Here is a 24,367-nt window from a genome sequence, read left to right on the forward strand (position 1 = left end):
TGAGCAGAAAGTGACGTCATTGTTTTACATGGCGAGCTGGCTCTGCGTGCTTTTAGTGCACGTCGGTGCACGTGCGCTGTTCTCACCGTCCGATTTCTTCATCAAAAGCCTCTAAATCTTGGATCTTGCACCCTGAAATGAGAAATAAATCCACTTTTTCATGCTCCAATTTTACGATCAGATGAATTAATTATTACTCCGAAATAAAAGACCAGAGAGAAAATAAGATTGTGAAAAAATATGAACATTACCTTGGTGAGGCTTTTCAAATAATCACACGACAGATCTCCGGCCGCAAAGGAAGACTTTGGTCTGAATAGATTCTACCGCAACCATTTGTCAAGATGTAATTGATGTTTTGCGCTCTGTTGACAGCAATGTTGGTTTCCTCTTAAAATTCAAAGCATCACTTCTTGTGCAGCAGGTAAATAAAACCCAAATCTTGCTTTAGGTTGTTTGTTTAAGGGGTTCAGTAACAGGCCTCTCTCACTCTCTCGCACAAACACACACACACACACACACACAGATCCAGCACATCTTGTTCATGCATAAACGTCTATTTAGTCCCAAGTAGGCCAGAGCATCACATGAGCAGTTAGTCACACCATGAATGACATCAGTTCCTCCCGTTCTCCCTCCCTGGATTTCAGCTGCTATTTTCAGTCGCCGAAAGGAGTGAAAATATTCACGCTGTTGAAAACAAAAAAGGAATATTCTTATTAAATTCATGAGACGGCATTACGTGCCTCGCGTTGTGCGCGCGTTCTATCGAGAGAGAGAGAGAGTGAGCGAGAGACAAGGTGACACTACGAGCAACAAGAGCGTGGATAATGAAAACTAAACACCATCCTTTCTCTCTTTCCTCCTGTCTTGCATCTGCTCTGCACCACTAGTTTGTCTGTAAGCTAGTCAGGGGATTTGAACGGTGTGTACTTGTGGGTGCATCTTTTCTTAAAATTTGATTAGAAAAAAGCCAGCTCGGGTTTTTCAACCATTTTGAGCTTTTCTCATAATGTTTAGTGTCCGTCTGCAACTACCCAAACATGTGAGCGCTCCACCCAATCGGACCAATCACATCCAGTCAGCTATTCGATGTCAACGAATCAATAACTGTGAAGGTCTGATCAGAGTAAAAAAGCCCATTTAGGCTTTCATTAAAATGTGCACGGCGGTCTAGATAATGACCAATGAAATCACGCCTGTAGATTTAAACTATCGAACGCTCTGCATTCGGTCCTCGTCAGATGTCTTTTTCCCTTTTGCAATAAAGGCATAAATCCCTGTGTTGTTGTGTTTATAACCTTGATTGAGCTGCTCTCTGCAGGAGTCATTTAACAATCGGTATACTACAAGCTGTGTCCAATTAAGGCAGAACACCATTGAGGTTGTTTTACAAAAACAAGATCTGCCGATTTTCTCTATTTAAAAATTGCCCGTCTTAATGGAACCGTTATTGAACAAGCGCCTGAATACAAACCTCTCGGCGACCCGCTCGACAGCGAACTGACTTTCGAGGCTCACATTAAAACAACATCTGATTGAAGCTGTTGACGGTCAATTTCTTTTATAGGTAACAGAAATGTTTTTTACGTTTTGCAGATTGTGGAGACCTTTTTAAGCATTCTCGATCAGTCTCAGATTACATTCTCATCTAAATGGCACTCCTTTAATAGCCATAGATGCTGCCTCGTGCCTTTACACTGCTGTTAGATTCATAGCCTCAGCAGCACGCGGCGCTGCACTCTCCATCAAAGTAAGGGCTGGAAGGGCAAGTGCAATATCGCTTTCTTGTTTATTTGCACAGCTTCTCCGGATAGACGGCCGCCTTATCTCGTCTCTGACATGCAGATCTGGAACCTATCAGACTTGCCTTAAAGGCGGCCGACTGCTCCAGGTTATTAAAGTGCACTCAGAGCTCAGGAAGCTTTCAGCAAACTGTTTAATCCTGCAGGAATCATTTACAACAGATCAGATCAACGCTTGATGCTTATTCTACATCAGCAGTTATACCAACGCTGGTATGAGCCTCCTGTCTTGCCACAAAGCCAGTATTAAGTACTTAGGTGTTTGTATTTCTACAAAAGAAATTCGCTTTATTTGTTACTTGTTCATTACGGCTTTCTAAGGCTGCTGTTTCTTTCAGTTCAAGGGAAATATCTGAATCTTCAGCCACTAAACGCACTAAAAATTCTCAAATTTGAGGCATATCTTTCAACCTTAAAGACGGCCTTTTCCAATAAACTGCTGCTTAGAGCAGCTGTGAGGGCGAAATCGAGGTAGAAACTAAGCGGAGCTGGTGGAAGTTGGTGTGAGCAGTTTTGGCCACTATAGATAGTTGATAGCTGCTGAGACGACACAAGTTCCTAACGAAAAGCCGACATGTGGGTGCAACACGTGCGGTCCGAGCAGAACGGTTGACATTGGGCTTTGGGTGTTGGAGTAGGCGAGGCGAGGCAGCGTGAGTAAGATGAGACGTCAACCGCGTCCAACAGTGTGAAATGTTCTTCTCAGGTTTCATCCTGTCATCTGTCAGCAGATCAGTCCAAAGGCAACACGGCGAGCGGACTTTGCGGCCAGGTGTTTTCAGCAATGTGACCACCCCCCCTCCCCACTCTGTGTCTTCATCCAGATGTTTTGGACAGCATGGCGAGGTTCAGCATCCAGGGAGTCTTCAACTACAGCATGCTGACGCTGTCCGACCACGAGCGGGTTCTGTACGTGGGAGCGCGGGAGGCGTTGTTCGCCCTGGACCCCAACGACATCAGCAAACAGCTACGGCCTCAGGTAACGCGCACAGCGCGCCAAACGCTCTCTTTTCTTCACTGAACGTCAACGTGGGAAGGATCCACACAATGCCGCCTCTGACTAACAAGTCACTGAAATCGCCCACGCAGTCTGAAAAGGCTTTTGTGGGGATGTGAGAAAATGAAACGATAACACATGAGATTTAACGGCGCAGCGCTTCGTGATGGACAGGCCAGGAGCACAAAGCGCCGCGTCTCCTCCGCGCAGCCTGGTTACTGAGCACTGCGGAGAAGAACGCACATTTCAAATACCTCATTTAAATCCACCAAATTCAATTATGATATCAAGTGTGATATAAGTATTGTGGGCAAGATTCAGCCTGAATATGCATGAAAGGGAAGAAACATGGAGCTTAATCTCCTCGGCACTTCTTTGCTGTCTATTAACTTTTAGACTGAGCTTATTTTGTACTTTTTTGACAAATCTTTGGACTCAAGGACGTTTAAGAACACACACAAAAAATGTTCCTGGGTGACAATTAAAGAACTATAATTGTAGCATAATAAAGTCGGCTGAGTCACACTGGTTGTTCTTTATTGGTCTGTACAATCTAATAATGTACAAGCTGACAAGCAATTTATTGTCTTCTCAAATGATGTGTCCTCCTCAAAGGGTCAAACATATAATAAAATGAAAAAGCAGAAAGCACCCTCGCTTCAGTTTGATTCGTGTGATTTTATTTTCCGTCTAATAAAAAAAAAACACACACGCACAAAACTCGTAGGAAACTATTTATATTTAGCCTGAAATTAACAAAGTTAAGCACAATAATAATCACAATAATCTGCTTATTTACTGGGGATGATAAGGTGAAGAACTCAGTTCCGTACTTGTTCTGCTGCAGTAAAGAGACATGCACTTGAAGACCAAGATAGCTAGCGAGGGATATTAAGCATCCATTATATTTACGTGTGTAGACTTAAACTACCCTTTAACTCGAAAGTTTTAGTAGTTTTTTTCTAACCAAATCAAACCGTGACAACCCCCATAAACCTAAAAAAACAAAGTCATAACAAAGAGTCATTGTTAATCGGGAAAGGGATCTTTACATTTTCAAGCTTTATTTATTTTGGACTAAATTCAGATGCCTCTTGACAAGTTATTGCTTTATTTGTAAATGATTTATTTTATCTGTTGCTAAAAGCATCCAACAGCAACAGTGCGAGTACGCTGCCAAGCATTAAGATCCTAATGTGCGTGGCTATCGGGTCCGATATTTCACTTCTGTCAGCACAAACGTATCCACTGTGAGTGGACGCACACACACACTTTCACGGGCGTTGCCCCGGTTTTGCAGAGTTTATGATGCACTTATTCAACCATGATTTCATTGTCCTTCTTTGAATTTGCGTATCTTGTTTTTCTGTGAAGCACTCTGGGGCCAATCTGTTTGCTCACAGCTCAACTCTATAAATACCCTTGACCTGATGCACACACACACTCACACACACACACACTGATGCTAAGGCCTCAGAGACTCAATCTGTTTTTGCTTAGCTCCCTCAATAATTGGTCCATATTGCAATCAGTAGAGTTTCAGCAGACCGATGGAGGTGTAGGAGGCAGCCGGCAGCGGTTTGGGAATTGTTATCTGATTTGGCGGCGTAATGAGCAGTTATTAGATGCACACACACACACACACACACACGGTGTCACACACAACGCGGGGCTGTGGCTGTTTTGAGTGAGAGTTATGAGTCTTACAGTAATGACAGGACCACCTGTGGTCGGCCCCCGTGTGTGCACTGTGGCGGGAAGCAGCCAAGGCGGAAGAATGACGAGGAGGACATGGGAATATTCCGTCCCCTTTGTCCCCATCCCAACCCCCCCCACCCCCCCTCGTTCCTCTAACTGCCACCTTTTTGTTTCTTCAATGCTGCCTTGCTCGCTCGCTGCCTACAGTCATCTCTTTCAGGTCTTTCTTTCTTCCCTCAGTATTTCCAAGGGATGAATTTTCTCAGTTTGTATTTTTTTTTGGAGACATGCAGCTCCACTTCGCTTCTGGAGTGCTTCCTCTTACATTATTTAGATATCTTCTTTCCTATGTTAGTTATATAAGTTATCTTCTTTCTGTTTTGGGCTATTTCATTTGTTATTTTCAGTCAGATGCATCAGACACCGCTTATATCGTTTGGACTAAATGTGCCACATTAATGTGCCACAGTGTAAAATCAGGCTCAAATATCCAGCCATCCTCGCTATATTTGTTTTTTGAGCTCCATCTCAATTCCAGATGCCCTGTATTCAACTAGTGTGTTTTTTCTTATTCATGAGCTAAATTTTCCCTTTTTTTAAACTAAATGACAACCTGGCCAAAAGGCAGCAACAGAAGGCAAGAAATTAATAAAACATCATCATAGTATGGGCTACATATCGAAAACAAATTATCAGTGTCCAAACTGTACGATGCAAAACATCAGAGGTTTAACATGCTGAAAAGGGTCGTGTAATAACGCCGAGCTCCTTCCTAAAGTCCGGTTTATGCTCAATTCTCACCCGCTGAGTCTCTATTACAGACAGTGTAAGACACGTATTAACCGTACATTAACCCTGCTTACGTCCATAATCAGAGACTGTCCCTAAGACGCTGATGTGAAGAGGGCTCGTTATTCGTGCCACGCGTTGGTGCGAAGTGGAGCACATTTGCTCTCGGGCATGAACGCAAAGAGCTTCTGCCGCTTCCGTGTGGAGATTTTAGTAAAGTACCCGATCCGTGTGGAGCAAATGAAGAGTTCCTTCATGAGATAATAAGGTAGACATTGACTGGTGACTCTTGAGAATCCACTGGGAATAAATTAGAAACAATAATCTGCTGGTGTTTCTGTGCTTCATTTTATCTGTCTGTAGTACAGGTGATACATCACAGCTACTGATAACCCATTTTATTATTATAATAAAACAATTCTAGTTTGTAGAGCTCAGTCTGTCCACCAGTGCAGAGTGCGTCTCATCGTGCGATGGCCGTTGGGTGGGTTTATACCCACTCAAGCAAACCTGAGTTTAATAGGGAATTTGCAGAGGCTCTCTGTCTGTAATGACCAGTGTAATTATTTCTAATCATGTGGAAACGTCTCAGTAAACACCGTTCGGACGAATGTCCGCGGAGAAAAGTTCAGCCGCGTGTCACGCGGGCACCAGAAAGCAGCCGCTGTGAATAACAAACTGAATAGCCACCAAGTCATCGGTTATGGGAAGCACGGACGTGTGAAAGTGTGAAAGGCCCCAAACGTGGCTCCTTTTTTTGCCGGCCTCCCCGTCATTGTTCATGTCGCAGCGGTGCCACAGAAGTGACACCTCCTCCAGGTGTATTACGACATTGTCAGTCTTCGATCCTTTAAACAGTCATCGGGAACGTCGCTGCTCCGAGGACCTCGCCGCGTCCTTGGCAGCAAATGGTCAAGAGTGCAGTCAACACGGGGAGTGAAACAAAGACGGCTTTTTTGTGCCAGAAAGAAACGAGCTGAAGTCATTTTTGATGAACACAGTTATTGGACTTGTCGGCCATTAACGCATCTCCCTCTCTTTTCTCTTCTCCAGATCGACTGGCCGGCTCCGCAGGATAAGAAGAGAGAGTGCGTAGCCAAGGGGAAGAACAACCAGGTGACGTGTTTGGGGTGGTTGGGGGGGGCGGGGAGGGGGTCACCTGCCTTGCTCCAGGGCACGGAGGCAGTGGGTCTTTTTAAGACAGTGGTTTATGAGAATTACATTTTGGTCGAGTCCGTCTGCGACTTGGAAACCTGGAAACCTTCCAGTCATTACATCAGCACCCAGCGAGCGGGCCTCCGCCAGATGGGGATCAGCAACTTTCTCCACAAAGAGAATCTAAAATGAGGGATGTGCATCCCTCGCTAACACATTATAGACGTCGTGAAACCCTTTTCCTTTTAATATATACTTTCTTTTAATGGAGTCAGAGATGCGTTCTTCCCAGAGGTTCCACTGCAACCGTCCGACTGCACACGCAGGTCGTGAACCGCTTTGCTCTTGGGTTTTGGCTCCAGAGCTTCTCTCTGCTTACGCTGCATGATGTACACTTGGAGTCTCCTTTAATGTTTTATAAAAACGTACAGCGCTTTTGGAAAGGAAGTAACCTTTGATGTGGTTATAAATAGAATTTAGGGGAAATAGTTCACTTGAGCCTTGTTGATAAATAAAATTGGTGCAGGAATAAAACAAATTAGATTTTTTTAATTATTTCAAATAATTACCCGAACATAATTTATTCGAAATTCACCCTTTTCAAGATGGATCATTCTTCTATTTTGGATGGATTTACTAAAAAGGGACTTAAATAGCTTTGAATTCTGAAAAGATGGACAAATAATTGAGGGGAAATTACTACATGTAAGAAGGACCATATGGTGTTCACACTGACCGCTGCTTCCTTAAGTCTTTTTATGTGGTATTGTAGTTATGGACACGTCTCATCCTAATTGTCCTCACTGATTGTAGGAGCTGGAAAGAAATACTGATATTGTTTTGCTCAGCGAGTGGATGCACTTAATTATTCATTCCTCAAACAACACACTTGTGTGAGCAGCTTTATTCTTCATCACAGACGTTCAAGGGCATAAAACATGGAAAAGGATATGATCAACCAACGGTGTTGAGGTATTTCAAGTGAATGAGGATTTAAAATAAGTCACAATGAAGCATTGAACTAAAAGCTAAATCTCAGAGGTGCATGTGACCGTGGAGACGTGAAATAAACTTCACCTTATCAGAGGAAAAAAGCTTCACCTTCCCAACAAACAACAGCATTCTAATCAGTTTCCCTCTCGCGTTCACAGACCGAGTGCTTCAACTACATCCGTTTCCTGCAGAGCTACAACCACACGCACCTCTACACCTGCGGCACCTACGCCTTCCAGCCCAAATGCACCTATGTGGTAACTATGCGTGTGTGTGTGTGTGTGTGTGTGTGTGCGCGTGTGTTACCATTGACAGTTAATATGAGCCAGTGTTGACAGGTGTTGACTTCGGATGTCAGCCGTCTAACCCTCCGGCAAAGACCACTGTGTGATAAAATCCTAAAATAAATGCAATGGAAAACAGAATCTCACGCTGGGTTAGTTGGATGTGTGAGTGCTTGTGTGTGTGTGTTGATATATGCGACGCTGATGCAATAAGACAACATGACCAGGGATGGAGCTGTGGTCCTTGGGAAGGACAGACGGAGCTTGCAGCTGTGTCATGTGGGTCGTAACACACAGTGAACCCGTGTTCCCGTGTGTGTGCCTGCAGAACGCCGACTACTTTACCCTCAACACTGCAGCCCCGGAGGACGGGAAGGGTAAATGCCCATATGACCCTGCCAAGGGGCATACCGGCCTGATAGTGGGTGAGTGTCCGCATGGAACTTAAAATAGATAAACGCATGTTTTCGCGTTCTCCGTATTCAGGCAAAAATATGCATTAGCTGCATGGCAACGGAACATTCCACTGAGAGGCGCACAGACGCACGTTATCACCGTCACTTGTTTATGTTGCAAACTGCTTAAAACAGCCAATTTAAAACTTGATAGAGTCCAAACTCATCGGGGTATTTGACTCCCTGGACATAACCTAAGATCGGGTAGTTTTTTTGGCCATCTAGCCTGTAACTCCCTCACGTTGCCTATGTCATCACTGCTTACAAAACATAACATGACCAATAAAGAAAATACGAGTGTACCCATCATTAAGATGCATGAGTAGTCCTGACATATGGATATGGATTCATGTCAATCAACACCATACCAACAGTCAGCAGAGTGAACGACACCACCGTGTTTTCACAGCTCACAACAGAAGCATAAAATGTCCATCGAATCACCACAAACCCACTTCTGCAGCATTTCCATCTGTTTTGTGCGATTGCACTAGAGAGTCCAGGGGTCCAATTTAGCTCTGCATACTGCATTCATTTCATTGTGAGCAGTTCCTTTGAACTTGAGAGCCGTCCTCTGCTCCTCCATGTGCCTCCACGCGAAAAAAAACAAAAAAAACAGAATTAAACTAAAGCTTGCATTTTGTTGCTGCAGATAAGGAGCTGTACTCGGCAACGCTCAACAACTTCCTGGGTACGGAGCCGGTCATTCTGAGGAATCTGGGCCAGCAGCACTACAGCATGAAGAGCGAATACTTGCCTGCCTGGCTCAATGGTAAGAGGAAGAGAGGACGTCGGAAAGACGGATTGAAAGAAGCGGTTAACAACGGGGAAAAAAAGGGGAACCGGGAGGAGGGGAGGGAACGGAGAGAGAAATAATTCAATTGCTTGTTTGTTTCATGCACAGTTACCGCGCAGAAATTGTTGTAGTTTTGGCAACAATGCACACAGGAGTAAACAAGGGCGGCCTTTTAAATTCTACCGGACATCTTACAACTTCGTTGGCCAAAATGAAGAGTGTTTTATCAGCACTAATGAGCTGTTTGAAAACTGCCTCCAGAAGATTTATTTATCTTGCCAGCGGGCGGCTCACGTTGAAAAGAATGTAAAGGGATCTTTGATGTGCACTTATTGCCGACATACATGATGTAATGCCGACAGACGGATGCTAAAAGCCGGCCAGTGGCCTCACCAGTTAATGGTGCATGTAAAAGACATAATAGAAGGGTTACGTTGCTCTCCTGTTTCCCGGCAGCTAATCTAGTTTTATATAAAGGCAGATTTAGTCTCTGAGAAGATGAATGTGGCAAACAAAATGTCATCTTAGGTAATACTTTTTCTATATGTTAGCAAAAAGGCTCGTACCGTCGTAGTGTACTATTAGCTTACGTGCTGGCGCAATTGGACACCTGATTTAAAACATCTGTTTGCAAGCAAAATAATCTATTCCATAATTGGGTTATATTGAATTAAACTTAAAATATGTTGCATCAGTTCAGGTTTTCCAAGACACTGACACATTGAATATAAATTCACATTAAACAAATAGTATTAGAGATAATGCCGGCTTTCTTTTTTTAATAGTTCTGTTGAAAACAAGTATGGGCTAGAAACAAGCAAAAGATAAATGAAGCGCAGGAAATGAAGCGCAGGACTTGGCTTCGGTAAAAGATCGTTATCTTTTCGGGGGGGGGGGGGTTGGAGAAAGGAATGAGCTACTTGGAGAGAAATGAAGGGGAGAGAAGAGGATGAAGTCACGGCAGTGAAAATGGCCGATGAAAGGACGGACACCGGCGATGAAAAGATAGAAGAGATGGGCTGGCGGGACGGAGGAACATACAGACGAGGCTGACGTTTCGATTTGTTAAAAACTACACCAGCAAAGGAAGCCCTCGCCTTAATTCAAGCAGCTTCTCGCCAGCCTAAGAGCAATTAAGTGGCCTGGCTTTGATTGGAGGATTATAGCGTCTTATGATGCCGTAGAATACTGCTTCGGAGGCTTATGCAGAAAAGAACAGTCCACCTGGAGGGAACTCTGTTTCCTTGTAATTAGGGGGAGGGGGGGGGGGGGGGGAATCCATCCGCACCACATTGCTGAAATCCGCTGAATGTCTTTTAAAAACGTATCAATGGAAAGCTAATGAGGGGTGGATAGAGAATCTGAGAAAGACGGGAACCGATGGGAGGAAGTGGGAAACTCAAAGAGAGGCAGAGGAAAGGACTTGAGGAGGGATGACAGAGAGGTGAGAAGAGGCGGCAGGGAACAGGAAAGAGGTGTTTGATGTCTTTTTTTGATGCTCACCTACTTGTTCGCGCAGAGCCGGACTTCGTGGGCTCGGCCCTGGTGAGGGAGAGCAGCGGCAGCAAGGACGGGGACGACGACAAGATCTACTTCTTCTTCAGTGAGCGGGCGTTGGAGCTGGACTGCGACACCGAGCTCACGGTGGCCAGAGTCGCACGAGTCTGCAAGGTAATGCCACAGACGATGATCAATTCTGATCAGGGATTATTCAATCGGGATTCTCACAAAACGGCATGCTCTCCCCGTGGAAGTTTATTGACAGTAATCAATCTGCAAAGTGGCTGTTTCAGAATGAAATGGGGCCCTCGTGATGCCCGAAGCTGGTTTTGTTTGCATAACAGTTCCATGCATGAAGTCAGCTGTTTTCTCCAGCTGTTTTGGCAGCTGTTTCTGGGCACTTAATGATTGGAGACAGGCTTGCCACAATGTGTTGGGCTTAGAGACTTCAACGGGAGATGCCCATATAAGGAGGTAACCGGTGGAGTAGTTCAGCAGCTCCGGTAGACGTATAATGGATGGCATAATGGCGTATTTCTTCCCCTTCCCATCAGATTCAGCGACTTTTGCTCCGCTTCAGGTTGGGTTTGAACAGAAGTGACACAAACTGCATAAACTAAGAGCAGACAACATTAAAGAAAGCTAGTTACCGATGGATCTCCAGTCTTTTTGCCTTTGGGAGAGGAGAGATTTTTCATTTTGGCTTCTTTGAATTGCCAAATGACTTATGAGACATATGCATCCATCTGATCATCTACTCTTGTGCAAAGTGGTGTGAACATGATAGAAACGTGAAAACTTCTGAATCACTGAATCAGACATGACCTGACACATGGAATAAGAAACTAAGAAACAGCTGAAAACAGCTGTCCTGTGCCTTTAATTTGTGCCACCCTTCATTTTGGCTAAACAAGTATTGAGGGGAGACAATTGCATTAACATGGAGCTATTTGGTAATGGATGCTTTCATTTGCTTAGTTAATGTTCTCATCAGGAGAACTGATTAGGTCTGATATAGCACAGCAATTATGGCTCGACATCAGAGGTGCTTCTCACTGTGAAGGGGGACTTAAGACAGCAGCTATTTTGTAATTCTGTTTGGCTTCGGGGGGCCTTTTACAAAGGTTTGCTGTCGCGTTACAGCGACGCATGAAGACGCATCGTCGCGGTAACCTTTTAAACTGTTAACATTGTTAACAGTCTGAGGACATATGTCTAATTAAATGTACAATATATGCACGCTTTAATGTTAACTACCCTTTCATGTGCACATCGATGAACAATAAAGCTTTTTGAATGGAATCAGAAACAGATGCTGGCACACAATGTGTACTAGAGCAATTTCAGCTCCTCCTGCTGATATCGCTGTTGCAGCCACTGCACAGTGTCTGTATCTCACTGCTATGAGCATTTGCATTTTCTTTCTTTTTTTATTCCCTTTTACAGCTTCTGGAATCACTGAGGATGATAGGGATGAGACATATGTGGCAGACGGGCCTCCTTTGAGCCCACAGAGTACTATATAAAGGGACAGCTCATGAAAGCGCAACGGTTATTATTTAATTGAATATTATTATTATTGTTATGCTGCATCTCAATGGTACACAGGAAAAGCTCAGGTTCTAAATGCGCCTCGAGAGGTTTTTCCGGGCTCATTTGCATGCAAACAGGTTTGTTATTTTGTAGCTACAGAAGTGGTACAGTTAAAAGGTGAAAGAGTTCACACAATCCTTGGTGCGGCATGTATTTGGCACAGCAGGGAAATCAGAAATAACAATGAGAACACGTTTAAAATGTAACACTTCGCATGCATATACGGTAGCTAATTGGCCATAATTCTGTTGTTGTAACATTTAAGCACTAGAATACTAGAGTAATGTCAATAGGAAAACAGAAGTACACTAATGTTGGTAATGCTGGTGAAAATAGGGATTTATTATTACGATGATGTGGTTTTTTTGACGTCATTGTTGTTTTTCTAACAGGCCTTGACAAGACAGGACAAGCAGCAATAAGACCACACACACACACACACTCCCGTAAAAGCACATCTTAGAGGGTCTTAACTGATCCAAATAAATCCCTTGTTCACGTATTCACAAATTCAACTCATTCCTGCCGGTGATTTGACCTCGCATGTCGTCTCTCAGGGGGATCTGGGCGGTACCAGAACCCTGCAGAAGAAGTGGACCACCTTCCAGAAAGCCCGCCTGGAGTGCTCCCTCCCCGAGCGCCACGTCTCCTTCAACAACCTGAGAGCCGTGTTCACGCTGCCGGGCCAGGACTGGAGGGCGACCACCTTCTACGGCATCTTCCACGCGCAGTGGTGAGTCGGCGCGGGGGCGAGCGCCGCTAATTGAGACGGCGGCTGTCATCCTCGGACGAATGGGAGTTAATTACTGCATTTGCCATCTGCTGCCAGTTCAAGACACTGCGTCACTTTAGCAAGATATCAGGTACTCTGCTTTTTATTAAAAGCACAGGTCAGCCAGTCGGCCTGATATGATAGTTCTAATTATGTACTTCATGCGATGAGGTATTTACTGTGTAATTGACCGTTTCATATAATAAGCCTTCCACTGACGCTAATGTGGGTTTTTCTAAAGTGGACACAACATAAGTGTGCTTGAACATGTTTTAGTGATTTAATGTCACACAGACCTAATGGGATTTATGATGATGGGGAACACGTTTGCTGAATCCGATTTAATTTAGTCCCATCCTAAATACCCACGCACTACAGATTGAGTCATTTGTTGATCACTTCCTATACATTCATAGGAGTGAGTATCATTCCTCCCCCTTGTTTTGCAGAAATAGATGCAACCTTTTGGTAACTTAGTAACAGTAGGTCACGTCTCTTTGAGACCAAGAGAGGAAAACACCTGTTGATGTCCACTGTTCCTGTTCATAATTAGTTCAGGGTCTAACGAACTTTTCTGGCTTGTTTCTTCTGGAGGACAAAACCGCATCAGCGCGTTAATTAAACAACAAACTGGTGCTTTGTGTTGACAATAGTAACTCTGTTTTGATTAGGAACTGTACTGTTATTAGTGGGGTAAAGACCGCTGGACAACTCTACCGTGTTAATGAGTTACTTATCAACGAGGAAACAGGAGCCAGGGCAGGAGGTTCCCTTTGAGAGAAAAATTGCAGACGTTCTCCATCTCCGGGTAATACCCTTTGATGTCGGCTCTTTTGTGTTCCTCAATAAGATATCGTATCGCACGGCGAACCAGCTTTGAACTTGAAGCTTTGTCTCTTCACTCGGAGTTCCTTCAGCAGCAGAAAGAAAGGCCTAATCCCGTTTCTCTGTGACTTGCTGGGGATTCCTTAAAGTCTCGAAGGCATTAAGATAATTGGACGTTATGTAAATGATGACTCAAGAGTTCAAGTCATAAGCTGACTGAATTGGCCAGCTTTTAACTTACTAAGACATCAGTGCTGTCCTTTGGTTTGGATGTTCATCTTTTAAAATCTGTGGAACGGCTGCACATTAACAGTACCGTTTGAGTCTGGAAAAGCACTTTCAAAGACAAATGTACAGCGTAAGTGGCGGATTCTTAACTACATGCCTTTCTAATCAGTTTTTACGACAGTGACTCTGTTTCAGAGATAAATAAAATAAGTGTCCTCCCAAGTATGGAAATTAAATACATTTGTGACTCGAGGAGTGCAAGTCAGACTAAATTTTCCTGGGTCATAAGTCAATACGCAATTTCAGTCCCACTTTGGGTCTGAAATTGGGCTCAAAAAATGAATATATGCTCCTCCAACAACACTTGCCTCACCATCGAAGTAAATGCGTTACCTGAGTTGCAGCACAAACTGATTTCAGTGGCCGGCCAAGTGGATGTATTACATGTCCATCAATTCCATCACTTGCTTTCCCACAGAAATGATAAGATGTGTCAACACATCTTATCATTTCAGCTCACTCGGTACGTGACAGTATCAGCTGCTGGATATTAAATATTTACAGCGCAATCCTTTTACATATCCTGTTCCGCATGTAACGGCTCACATTTAGTGTGTCGGACCCTTGTCGCCGTGTTTCAGGGGTGACGTGGACGTGTCGGCGGTCTGCCAGTACCAGATCGGTGATGTGAAGAAGGTGTTCGAAGGATCCTACAAAGAGTACAGGGAGGCATCGCAGCGGTGGGGGCGCTACACCGGCGGCGTCCCCGTCCCGCGACCCGGATCGGTAAGAACACTGGTGGCCCGACACTTGACACGTATGATGGGCGATGTTTTATGGATGTTCCCAGAGTACTGTTCCAAAGTGTAGAGGTTTTTGTCAAGTGGGCAGAGGAGGGATGAGGAGGAGGAAGGAGGAAGGGAGGGATGCATAAATGGGCGGCGTGGGATTCTGTAGCGATGAAAGCAGAGAAGAGCAAGAGCTGGAACGACACCAAGCGCTAAGAAGGTAATGATCCACGACGAAAGGAAGCAGAGGAAAGGATGCGATGGCAGGCGGATTTGAAAAGGCAGAGTGAAGTAGAGACGGAGGAGAGGAGAGAAAGGGAACGAGGGAGTGAGTCATCTCAAAGCCAGCAAGCCATGCCAACCTGTGCCAGCTGCAGCTAAGAAGTTTCCTCACCTCCTTTTTGCCTCCTTGGCCCTCTCACCCTTCCCTTCGTCCTTTCCTCCCATTCCTTTCTCCTCCCCCCTTTTCCCTCTCCATCCTCGTCTGTCTGTGCCGCAGTGTATAACCAACTCGGACAGGGAGAGCGGCTACAACAGCTCTCTGCAGCTGCCCGACGCCACGCTCAACTTTGCCAAGAAGCACCCGCTGATGGAGGACAAAGCTCTGGCTCGCCCCCTGCTGCTGACCAAGGGCGTCAACTTCACCAGGCTGGCGGTGGATCGGGTCAGCGCCCTGGACCAGCGGGCCTACAACATGCTGTTCATCGGCACAGGTACAAGCTACACCAGGGTTTTTGGAATGAAATAATACACACGATAGATGACACATGAGTAGAATTTGAGGATCGGCAAATTAAAGCTTTCGGTTTTTCCTTCTATTGAGTTGCTATTTATTAAAGTACCTACATCTCATTCAGTGAGCTAAGCTCTTTTTTCAAAACTTATACATCAGGTTTTTGGAAGATGATACCAATAGCCTCCTCAAATACAATGCATGCACGCAGAAAGCCACACTCGCCTGCTGTAAAAAATGTGTTCAATCAGCATCTTTATAATCTAGTTTTGACATAAATAAATCAGAGTTAAGCTTAAATCTATTATATTTTTGCAGGGTAATTGTATTGGATTGTATTATACAGTACATGGTGTTCCTGTTACTTTGCCCAACTCCTGTAGCACGGTGTACTCAATGAACCAGTAAGAAGTCATTGCATGTCCACAGTCCCTATATATTATATATATATATATATATATATATATATATATATATATATATATATATATATTCCCCTACCGTAAATGAGAGTGTGTGTGTGTGTCTTGGCGGGAGTTGCACACGGTTCTGCTGGAGAGATGAAAGCTCACAGGCCGTGGCAGCAGACAGGGACAGGTACTGGCATTAGCTACGGTGGCACAAAACAACATGCCATCTGGCCACACTTCAGCTGGGTTTCAATTAAGGACGTGATTTGCATGCTGGGATCCATCTTCATGCATCAAAGGAAACATCTACGTATGTGCGACTTAATTAATATCTCCAGCCCATATGCAGGTGTCCTGTTTTGGCACGGAGCTGGAATCAGCCGGTCCTCCCGGAGCCTTAATCCTTAATAACGCATATCCGACAGTGGATTCCAGGCAAACTGAATTTGAATGCGGCCCATCACATGAATGGCGAGAGACTCGACTACTTACCATTCAGATCACCGGCGAGAGACCAACTGTGGAAACTGACAGCGCGACAGCAGCGGGCTCGGGGCTTCACTGCTGGCAAGCGAGCAGGGAGGCCCGCCCGGACGCACGCGCGCACGCACAGACCGACGCACACGTGGGCACACTCACAAACGGATGCACACACAGCGATGCACACGCTCACCGCTTCCCCGGGCCAAGTGCAGTCGTCCGCCCTGCTCAGCGCGCTTCACCGCACAAACTCTACAGGGCCCCCGGCAGACGTGCGCTCGCGGGTGCCGGTTGGGCCGCCGCGTGCTTGATCAGCTATTAGCTGCAGCGTAGCGACCGCTGATGTGAGGAGGAGGGTCGAGGGATTAGCCGTCACCGGCCTCAACGCCACGAGAGGTCGAGTGTGATGACATGCTGCTTGCTACGTCTGTATGTGTGTGTGTGTGAGTGTGTATTTCCCTCAAACCTCCCGTTTGCTACAGTTAGCTTTTCATATTATCTGTGACAGTCTCCTAATCGAGAGGGCCACACGAAAAGGTGCATGTCAGCGTGCCAAACTGTTCCATCCATGGACACACACACGCACACACACTCACACGCACACACACGCATCAAGGTCACCCCACCAGCTGTGCCTGAAACGCTTTCCCTCTCACAGGATCTCAACTGTGCCGTACATGAAATGAGGAGCACAGGATCTCCTCCTCCTCCTCTAGCGTCAGCTCTCCAAACACCACATAAAACGTCTGCCAAGTGTCACTGGGGATTTTACATTTACTCGAGGTCGTAAAAAGCCAGGAACAGCATCTTGACTTTAAAATGAATGTTCCTGCTGAACAGGACAGAAGTTGTTTTCTTTGTCATTTCATTTTCTGTCTTCACCAGTTGGCACATTAGTGCGATTGGCCTTAAAGTTGAGGCCTAAATTGAAGTTGATTAAAGTTGCAGACAACTTGATGACACTGTGCATTTGTTTTCTTTTAAGTGACCCCAAGCACACTTCTTTTGTTTTATTTATTGTTGTAATGGCATCAAAGAAGTTCTATTTGAATGAGCTTCTATGCTTTCACAGGTGCGTGCTTGCAGATATCATTAATATTTCAGCAAAATTATGATGCAGTGCGTGTTTGTTTGCAGATCCTTAATATTTAAATTCATTGGTATGCAGTCACAGCTCTGCATGCATTGATTAATTTTCATTATTCAAATAAACTGTGCAGTCGCAGGTGTGTGTCTCTAAAAATAATTATATATCAATGATATTCAAATGAGCTGGTCAAAGGTGTGTAGACCGCACGGATGGTCTATTTAGAATCGGGACTCAGGTCTCTGTCTCTGTCCTCTTCCTCACTTGTGTCCCTGCAGCGGAGGGCTGGCTGCAAAGGGTGCTGATCCTGGGCTCCGAGGCCCACGTGATAGAGGAAATCCAGCTGTTTGAGACGGCCCAGCCTGTGGACAGCCTGACCATCTCTCACTCCAAGGTAAGCACAAAGGGAGAGCATCTCTATTGGGCTGTTTTTGAGCTTTCTGCTGCTCGGACTCGGGTATAACAAAGCATACTCGCGTGCTCGAAAGTGTGGCTTTGGGCTTCCATTAGCTTGCTCTGCAGTTGCATCACTTTTTCATTGGTATTCAATGACAGCAGTGTGACTTTGTCTTCTGCCGTCCTGTTAATACCTGTTTTTTGCCAGACACTTTACACAGAGATCCAGTCTAGTGCCACTGGCCCGCTGCCACTCCGCACATGTTTTTATCAACGCTGCCCTTTTTCAGATCACGGGGTCGCCTCATGAATCCGAAACCGTCTTCTCAATAACAGCAATTACAATCCTTCACCTCGGTGGGGATTTGAACCTCTGTCCCCTGTGTGGGTTTTTTCTCGACGTCCCCGTCCGCCGCGTCCCCCGTGGCTCCACGACGCCGCGTCCTCTGATCGATGCGATCGTGACGCGGCCCCCGTAGCCCGCTGCTCATCTCATTAACGCTGGCTTTAACAGACTTTTTATAACCGCTTTCACAAAAAGAGTGCAGTCCAGATTGGATTGGAAGAGGGTCAGGCGGGTGAATGTTATTGTAATTGAGAGTGATTATCCCATTATCTCCTTAAACTCCTAACTGAGTCCCTCCCTCTCTCTCCCTCTCTCTCTCTCTGTTTATCTCGCACCTTGTTTTCTAAACTCTCTCTGGTTTCTGTCTCTGTGTGACGGATGCATCTGTTCTCTGTCCTTCCTCTAAATTCTTCTTCCCGCCTCTCTCGTGCTTCTGTAGAAGTACGTGTACATCGGCTCTCGGTCGGAGGTTCTCCAGTTGCCCTTGGCCAACTGCAGCCGCTATCAGTCTCAGCCGGACTGTCTGCTCGCCCGGGATCCCTACTGCGCTTGGGACAGCGAGGGTCGGGCCTGCGTCCGTATCGACCTCCATCGCGGGTGAGACGAGTTCACCTGGCCGCTCAATCTATCAACTAAACATACTTAAAATGAAAGCCATGTTATTGATTTTTCTAGGAACCTCCCGGTTGCAGAAAACCTGACAATACTTAGAAACGATGTGCCCAATAACTCCATATATTATGCTAATAACTAGATATAAGGAGCTGTTGACAGATGAGTGAAGCATATTTTATTGCAGCCTTTGCAGATTTTACCCCTGAAGTTGTCGTAGGAAATGCTGTGCTTCACGTGCTTTTATATAGATGCTGGTGGTTTGGACTATGATTATTATCACACAATTGTCTGACTCGTGTCTAATCTTCCGCTCTAGATCCACCTCCTCCCTGTCACAGGACCTAATGCTGGAAAGGTTCAGCCGGGGGAAAGCCAAGTTTGATAAGCCGCCCCCCAGCCCCGGTGAGTGAGGGGCCACACGTCAGTAGTGGCCCCTTGTGGGAATTGACTGTCAGTGCACGAACAAGTCAGCAGAAGTAAAGAGAAGGAACTTGTGCATTTTGCAATCAAGCAAAAGAGCGTAGAATGTGAATAGGAATAATCATGGCTGACACCTGGCCCCCTTTCCTCAAACTGGCCTCCTCTTCCTCCGCAGAGCACTCCCGTCTGAGGAACGTTACCGTGGTGGTGGGCTCTGACATGGTGCTGCCTTGCCAGCTGGTCTCCAACCTGGCTCAGCCCCTCTGGGTGCTCAACGAACGTGAGCTGCAGTTGAGCGACCCTGAGGCGGGCGGGCCGCGCTTCGACCGCACGCTCAAAGCACTCGTCGTGCCCGAGGCGGGGCAGACGCAAGCCGGCCGCTACGTCTGCTACTCCGAGGAGCAAGGGGTCAAGTTCCAGACGGAGCGCTACCAGGTGGCCGTGGTGGCCAGCGCGCCGGTCTTCATGGAGGCCCGTGCTCCTGACAGCAGCATGGGGCTCTTCTGGGTGCTGGTCATCACCCTGGGAGCGGCGTGCCTGCTGCTCCTGGTAGCGGCGCTTTACCTGCGCAGGAGGCTGAAGCTGGCGCTGGGAAAGGGGGCCGACATGAAGCCTCTCGAGAGCACCCTGGTCTACCCGATCACCCTGCCCAAGGAGCCGCCCACCTTTGTGCCCAGCAAGATGCCCAGCGACGAGGACCGCTTCTGGGAGACGGGCGCCAACTACTACTACTCCGACGGCTCGCTGAAGATCGTTCCCGGTCACGCCCTGGGGCCCAACGGCGTCGGCGGCACGGCGTCGCCCAGCGCCATCCCCGGCCAGCCCATCCACTCCCCCAGCCGTCTCAGCCTCACCAATATCCGAGGCTCGGGTAGCAACGGCTACATCCGCCTCAACCTGAGCACAGCAGGGGAGGAGAGGGCTAGCGGGGCCGGCGCTGGGGGCGGCGGGCTGGGAGGCCTGGGCGTGGCCGGGAACGACTACTCCAGCCCCTTCAAGGAAGAGCTGAGACGCACCCTGCAGCAGAGGAGCGTGCTGCCCGACGCCAACCCCGAGGAGTCGTCCGTCTAGGCCCCGCCCTCCTCCCTGTCTGTTTCCCTCAGTTGGAAAAAACAAACAAAAACAACCAACCTACCTCCCTCCTTTTGAGGATGCCTGCTCTCTCTCTCTCTCTCCCTCTCTCTCGCTCTGCCAATGCCTGTTTGGCTCACTGTCGACATTTACAGCACACAGCATGTTAAATATAAACGCTCATACACTGTGTACGCCAACATGCACTCCTATAATTGTTATGTCAACATGGAGTCATGGTTGTGAACCTTTTCTGCTTTCACTGTGCATATGCCAATTGTGTAAATTTTTGTATTTAAAACGGCTGCGCGCAGAGGGGCACACCTCCACACATTTTTGTTTTCGAACGTTTTTTTTTCTGAAGGGCAAATTTTCTCTTTTTTTTTGTTGCGTGGACCAAGAGGCTTTCAGCCCCTGTGCTGTGAAACCAGTTGAGGAACGGCAAGCGACTGGAAACATTGAACTGTCCTTCTCTTTGTTTAAAACCCTTTCAGCTTACTGCACTTAAAAACCTGGAAGTGTGTCTTACCTTTTTGTATTCGCGAGCCAAGAGTGCGAGAGCAGTATGAAAAGACTTAATTCTTCTCGAAGCAAGACGACAATCATGTTGCAGGAAATTTGCAAGGGACAGAGAGGGGGACGAGAGAGAGCGAGAGACAAGAGACAAGAGAAAGGAAATTAAATGGAAAATGAAGTGAATTGGAGGGAAAGATGCAAGGGAGGGGATTTGAATGAAGGACAATCTCTCAAGACTTTCTCTGCTCAATTGAAATCCCTCCTATGTTGTATTTACCCCGAGAGAATCCATGATTCACTTTCATTTGTCGCGACGGTCGTTTTGAATTGAGACATTTCCTGCTGTCCTTTTTCTACGTCTCACCGACTACAGCAGTGTTCTAACGCTTATCAAGAGACTAATGGCTGCGCTCTGTGAGTGACCATGCGAGGGCTTACATTCCTGCGTCCGGCCTGCGCGGTGACCTTCAAATGCACCTTCGAGTCCTGACAAGTGCACTCCGAACGACATCCGTCAAAAGTAACGGATGCGCGTCGCGGCTCAGCCCTTATGAACCACCTTTTTTTTTCACCACTGTAGAAAGAAACGGCCACTTGCATTCAGCCGGCGGCGGCGGCGGGACGCTTAATTCCCGACTGGAGCCGAACATGAAGACATTAGGAGAATGTAGCCGAACGGCCAGCGCTGCGACGGCTGTGGATGTCTCAATAAGTGCTTTATAAGTGCGTGTGTGTATGGCGAAGGGCTGGAACCTGCACTGCCAAGAAGGAAACAAGCCCTCCTACACAACGACACGCTCTCATTCCTCTGAATGCCAACCATCCTGGACACCATGAACCCCCGCCCTCTCCCCCTCCATCCCTCCCTCTTGCCCAGAGACTGACCCGGGGCTACTGTGGACTTAAACAGAGGAAGAGCACCCTAAAAAACATACCAACACACACACGAAACACAGTGTTGACAGACAAACTGCTGGCTCCAGGCTGGACGCGGCAAACAAAGGTATTGTTCCCTTAAATGAAATTCCCGTGAACGACGATGCACAATTTAGCCTTTTGGCTGCTCAGCGTTGTCTTTGAGAATTATTTAGCCCATTAATCCGTCTGCTTAACGCATCACTAAAAGAAAAAGGACGTTTTGTATTAGATGAGGAGAGAAGTAACAATAACAATACAATCTTCTAGCTGTACCTGAAATAAAACTAGGATGTGTGCATGACCAAATACAGTTAGTTTAATACAGATCACAGCATACTGCCCGTAGAGAGAAATCAAACACCAGAGCGAGTTTCCTAGCTGCCCGTGATTTGTCTCCTTTGTCCCGCCGTCCACATGTTGAGACGATGCCTCACATTTTCATGTGGGTGTAGTTTTGAAAAGTCAAACCACTGCAGGACAGATGCTTTCTGGCGATTCACAAGAAGGTTGCAACCTATGCAAATTTTAAACTTTAGATTCCTTTTAGGCCCACTCCATTGAGTTAATGTGGGGTTTCGGGGAATTTGCATTGAAACGAAATGCATTTGCGAAGTCCTTCACGCGCAGCAAAAGCCGAAGCTGTAACCTGTGGAGTCGATTGGATGCTACTGAATCAGAGGAGATAATAGACATGTTTTAAGTTAGATGTCAACATCTTAGGCTGCAGCATTGTTAACTTGTCTGCCGTTGTCCAACCCAAACAAGGTATTTCATCGTTTGGGACCCTTATAACTGTTTCCAATCAGACTGTATCTGTTACGCTTGATGCAGTATGTCACATTTTGCAGTAGGTTTAGCAGCTATGCAGCCCGACAGAGCCGGTTGCATGTAAACTCCTACGCTTGTTACATCATATGTTCGCCCTGTTTGACCAGACTCCTTCTCATCAAAAGCTGTCCTCGCACAAACTTCTGTCAAAGTCTTGAGGGGACAGGTGCATCACAAACTTTCATGGCAAACGATAAGAAAAGCAACCGCACTGCCTGAGGCCGGCAACTACAAGATTTAATAACGCAGAAAACGTTTCAATTTGACAAGGATCAAAATAAGTTGACCGTAGGAAGACCTTAGTCAGGAATGTCTGTTTGATAACAACGTTCTGCTTGCAGGAGTCAGACAGTCAGCAGCACCAGTTCATTCCAACCTTCTACTTCTGATAAATGGAAACCAAATATTTTTTAGTTGCTATAAATTCTAATATACCCTTTTATGTTGTTTCCCATTCACCCATTCTGGGGGGTATAATGAGGTATTAGTATGAAGTATCAGAATAAATTATCCAATGCACCAAAAGCCCAGAAAGTGCTCCACGGTGATAATAGATTAAAATCTTTAAAATACAGTGAACACCCCTTGCATATGTGTGTTGTTGCTAAATTAACATTGTTTCTTGCTCTTTCTGTGCTTTGTCCATCAGAGGTGCATTTTTGGTTTTTGGGACGTATCCGTCGGGACCAGAGGAGCACAGCAAGAAAGAAGGGGAGGACAAAAAAAACGTATTTTGCTCCCACTGTGTACAGAGTGCTGAGAGAGATGTAGAATATCAAAAATGATCCCACGGTTGAAGAGGTACTCGACCATCAGCACTCCATCTTTACGTTGCATGATCCTCTGCAAGTGGGCTGCACATCTTTCATATGATCATCCTTGTACAAGTTCAGCATTTCGATCGGCCCTGTTTGGACTTTTACAGACACTAATGTTGTGGAACAATGAGGCTCTCTTATGTGTATGTCTGATTTTGTGGTTCGAGGGTTGTACAGGAATCCATGGCTTACTTTTCTGTGCCTCCTCACCCATTGGATAAGCCAAAGTAGACTGCAGTTGCTTTTGTTCTTGTTGAAAAACTTTGATTTTATTTGATTCCAGATGTATATTTAAGTCTCAGCTGTCCGTCCACTTTGCTACACTGAGCTGATGTCTGCGAGCTCAGCATATTTTCTCTTTAGCTACATTTTCCCTTCTCCCTCAAACGGGAGATGGGCTCGTGTTTTCTTCCCGTCTATGTCAGTAGTGACCTGCTGGACCCAATTCTTTATCCCCTCACTTAATCAAATGCTGAGTAATGTACCAAAACGTCAAACATTGCTTAATTTGTCAGCTCCGGAAAAACCAAATATGTATCTGTTAAGTGCAGATCAGTGATAGAATGTGCCCACTTTATATTATTACATCCCCTAAAGTATTGAGCTTAAAAGATGTTATCTCTTTACACTGGTACTTGGTTGTATCTCATCAAATATCTCCCTTTTACGATTAGGCATTTTATTTAATACAACATGTTGCAGAGAAATAAAAGGTGAAGGAAAACAGGTATCAAGCTGGAAAAGAAATGCATGTGTAATGTAGTTTGTGCGCATTTTTTCATTTCTTACACATTTGTTTGCTCATAATATTCTCTCTCACACATGGCTTTAAGTTCTGCTGTTTCGAGCAATATTTTGTGTATTGTAACATTAACCTGATTTCATTTTGTCCCATTTTTGCTTGTCTGTTATTGATCTTTTTTGTTGTTCTAAAAATATGTTAAGTAACTTATTTCACTTGTACAAATGTGTTGATATTTATTATCATTGTACATATGTCCTTATTTTTTATATGTGTACATATACACAAATAAAAATAGAGATATACTCA

At 45.8% G+C, this 24,367-nt stretch overlaps 1 protein-coding gene across 2 annotated transcripts in view; it reads left to right on the forward strand.

Annotated features, from left to right (window-relative positions):
- sema4c (sema domain, immunoglobulin domain (Ig), transmembrane domain (TM) and short cytoplasmic domain, (semaphorin) 4C) overlaps nt 1-24,367 on the forward strand; it is a 71,083-nt gene extending 46,716 nt beyond the window's left edge. For both annotated transcript variants that reach the window (XM_040195650.2, XM_040195651.2), the window contains exons 4-17: nt 2,630-2,784; nt 6,343-6,405; nt 7,596-7,694; nt 8,050-8,146; nt 8,829-8,948; nt 10,492-10,643; nt 12,623-12,798; nt 14,532-14,676; nt 15,178-15,391; nt 17,667-17,782; nt 18,570-18,727; nt 19,062-19,147; nt 19,341-21,755; nt 23,148-24,367. In XM_040195650.2, the coding sequence (XP_040051584.2) occupies nt 2,630-2,784; nt 6,343-6,405; nt 7,596-7,694; nt 8,050-8,146; nt 8,829-8,948; nt 10,492-10,643; nt 12,623-12,798; nt 14,532-14,676; nt 15,178-15,391; nt 17,667-17,782; nt 18,570-18,727; nt 19,062-19,147; nt 19,341-20,236 (2,477 nt within the window). In that variant the 3' untranslated portion in view covers nt 20,237-21,755; nt 23,148-24,367. The remainder of the gene's footprint in view (nt 1-2,629; nt 2,785-6,342; nt 6,406-7,595; nt 7,695-8,049; nt 8,147-8,828; nt 8,949-10,491; nt 10,644-12,622; nt 12,799-14,531; nt 14,677-15,177; nt 15,392-17,666; nt 17,783-18,569; nt 18,728-19,061; nt 19,148-19,340; nt 21,756-23,147) is intronic.

This window comes from Gasterosteus aculeatus, chromosome 13, assembly GCF_964276395.1.
Source record: "Gasterosteus aculeatus chromosome 13, fGasAcu3.hap1.1, whole genome shotgun sequence".
Lineage (NCBI taxonomy): Eukaryota > Metazoa > Chordata > Actinopteri > Perciformes > Gasterosteidae > Gasterosteus > Gasterosteus aculeatus.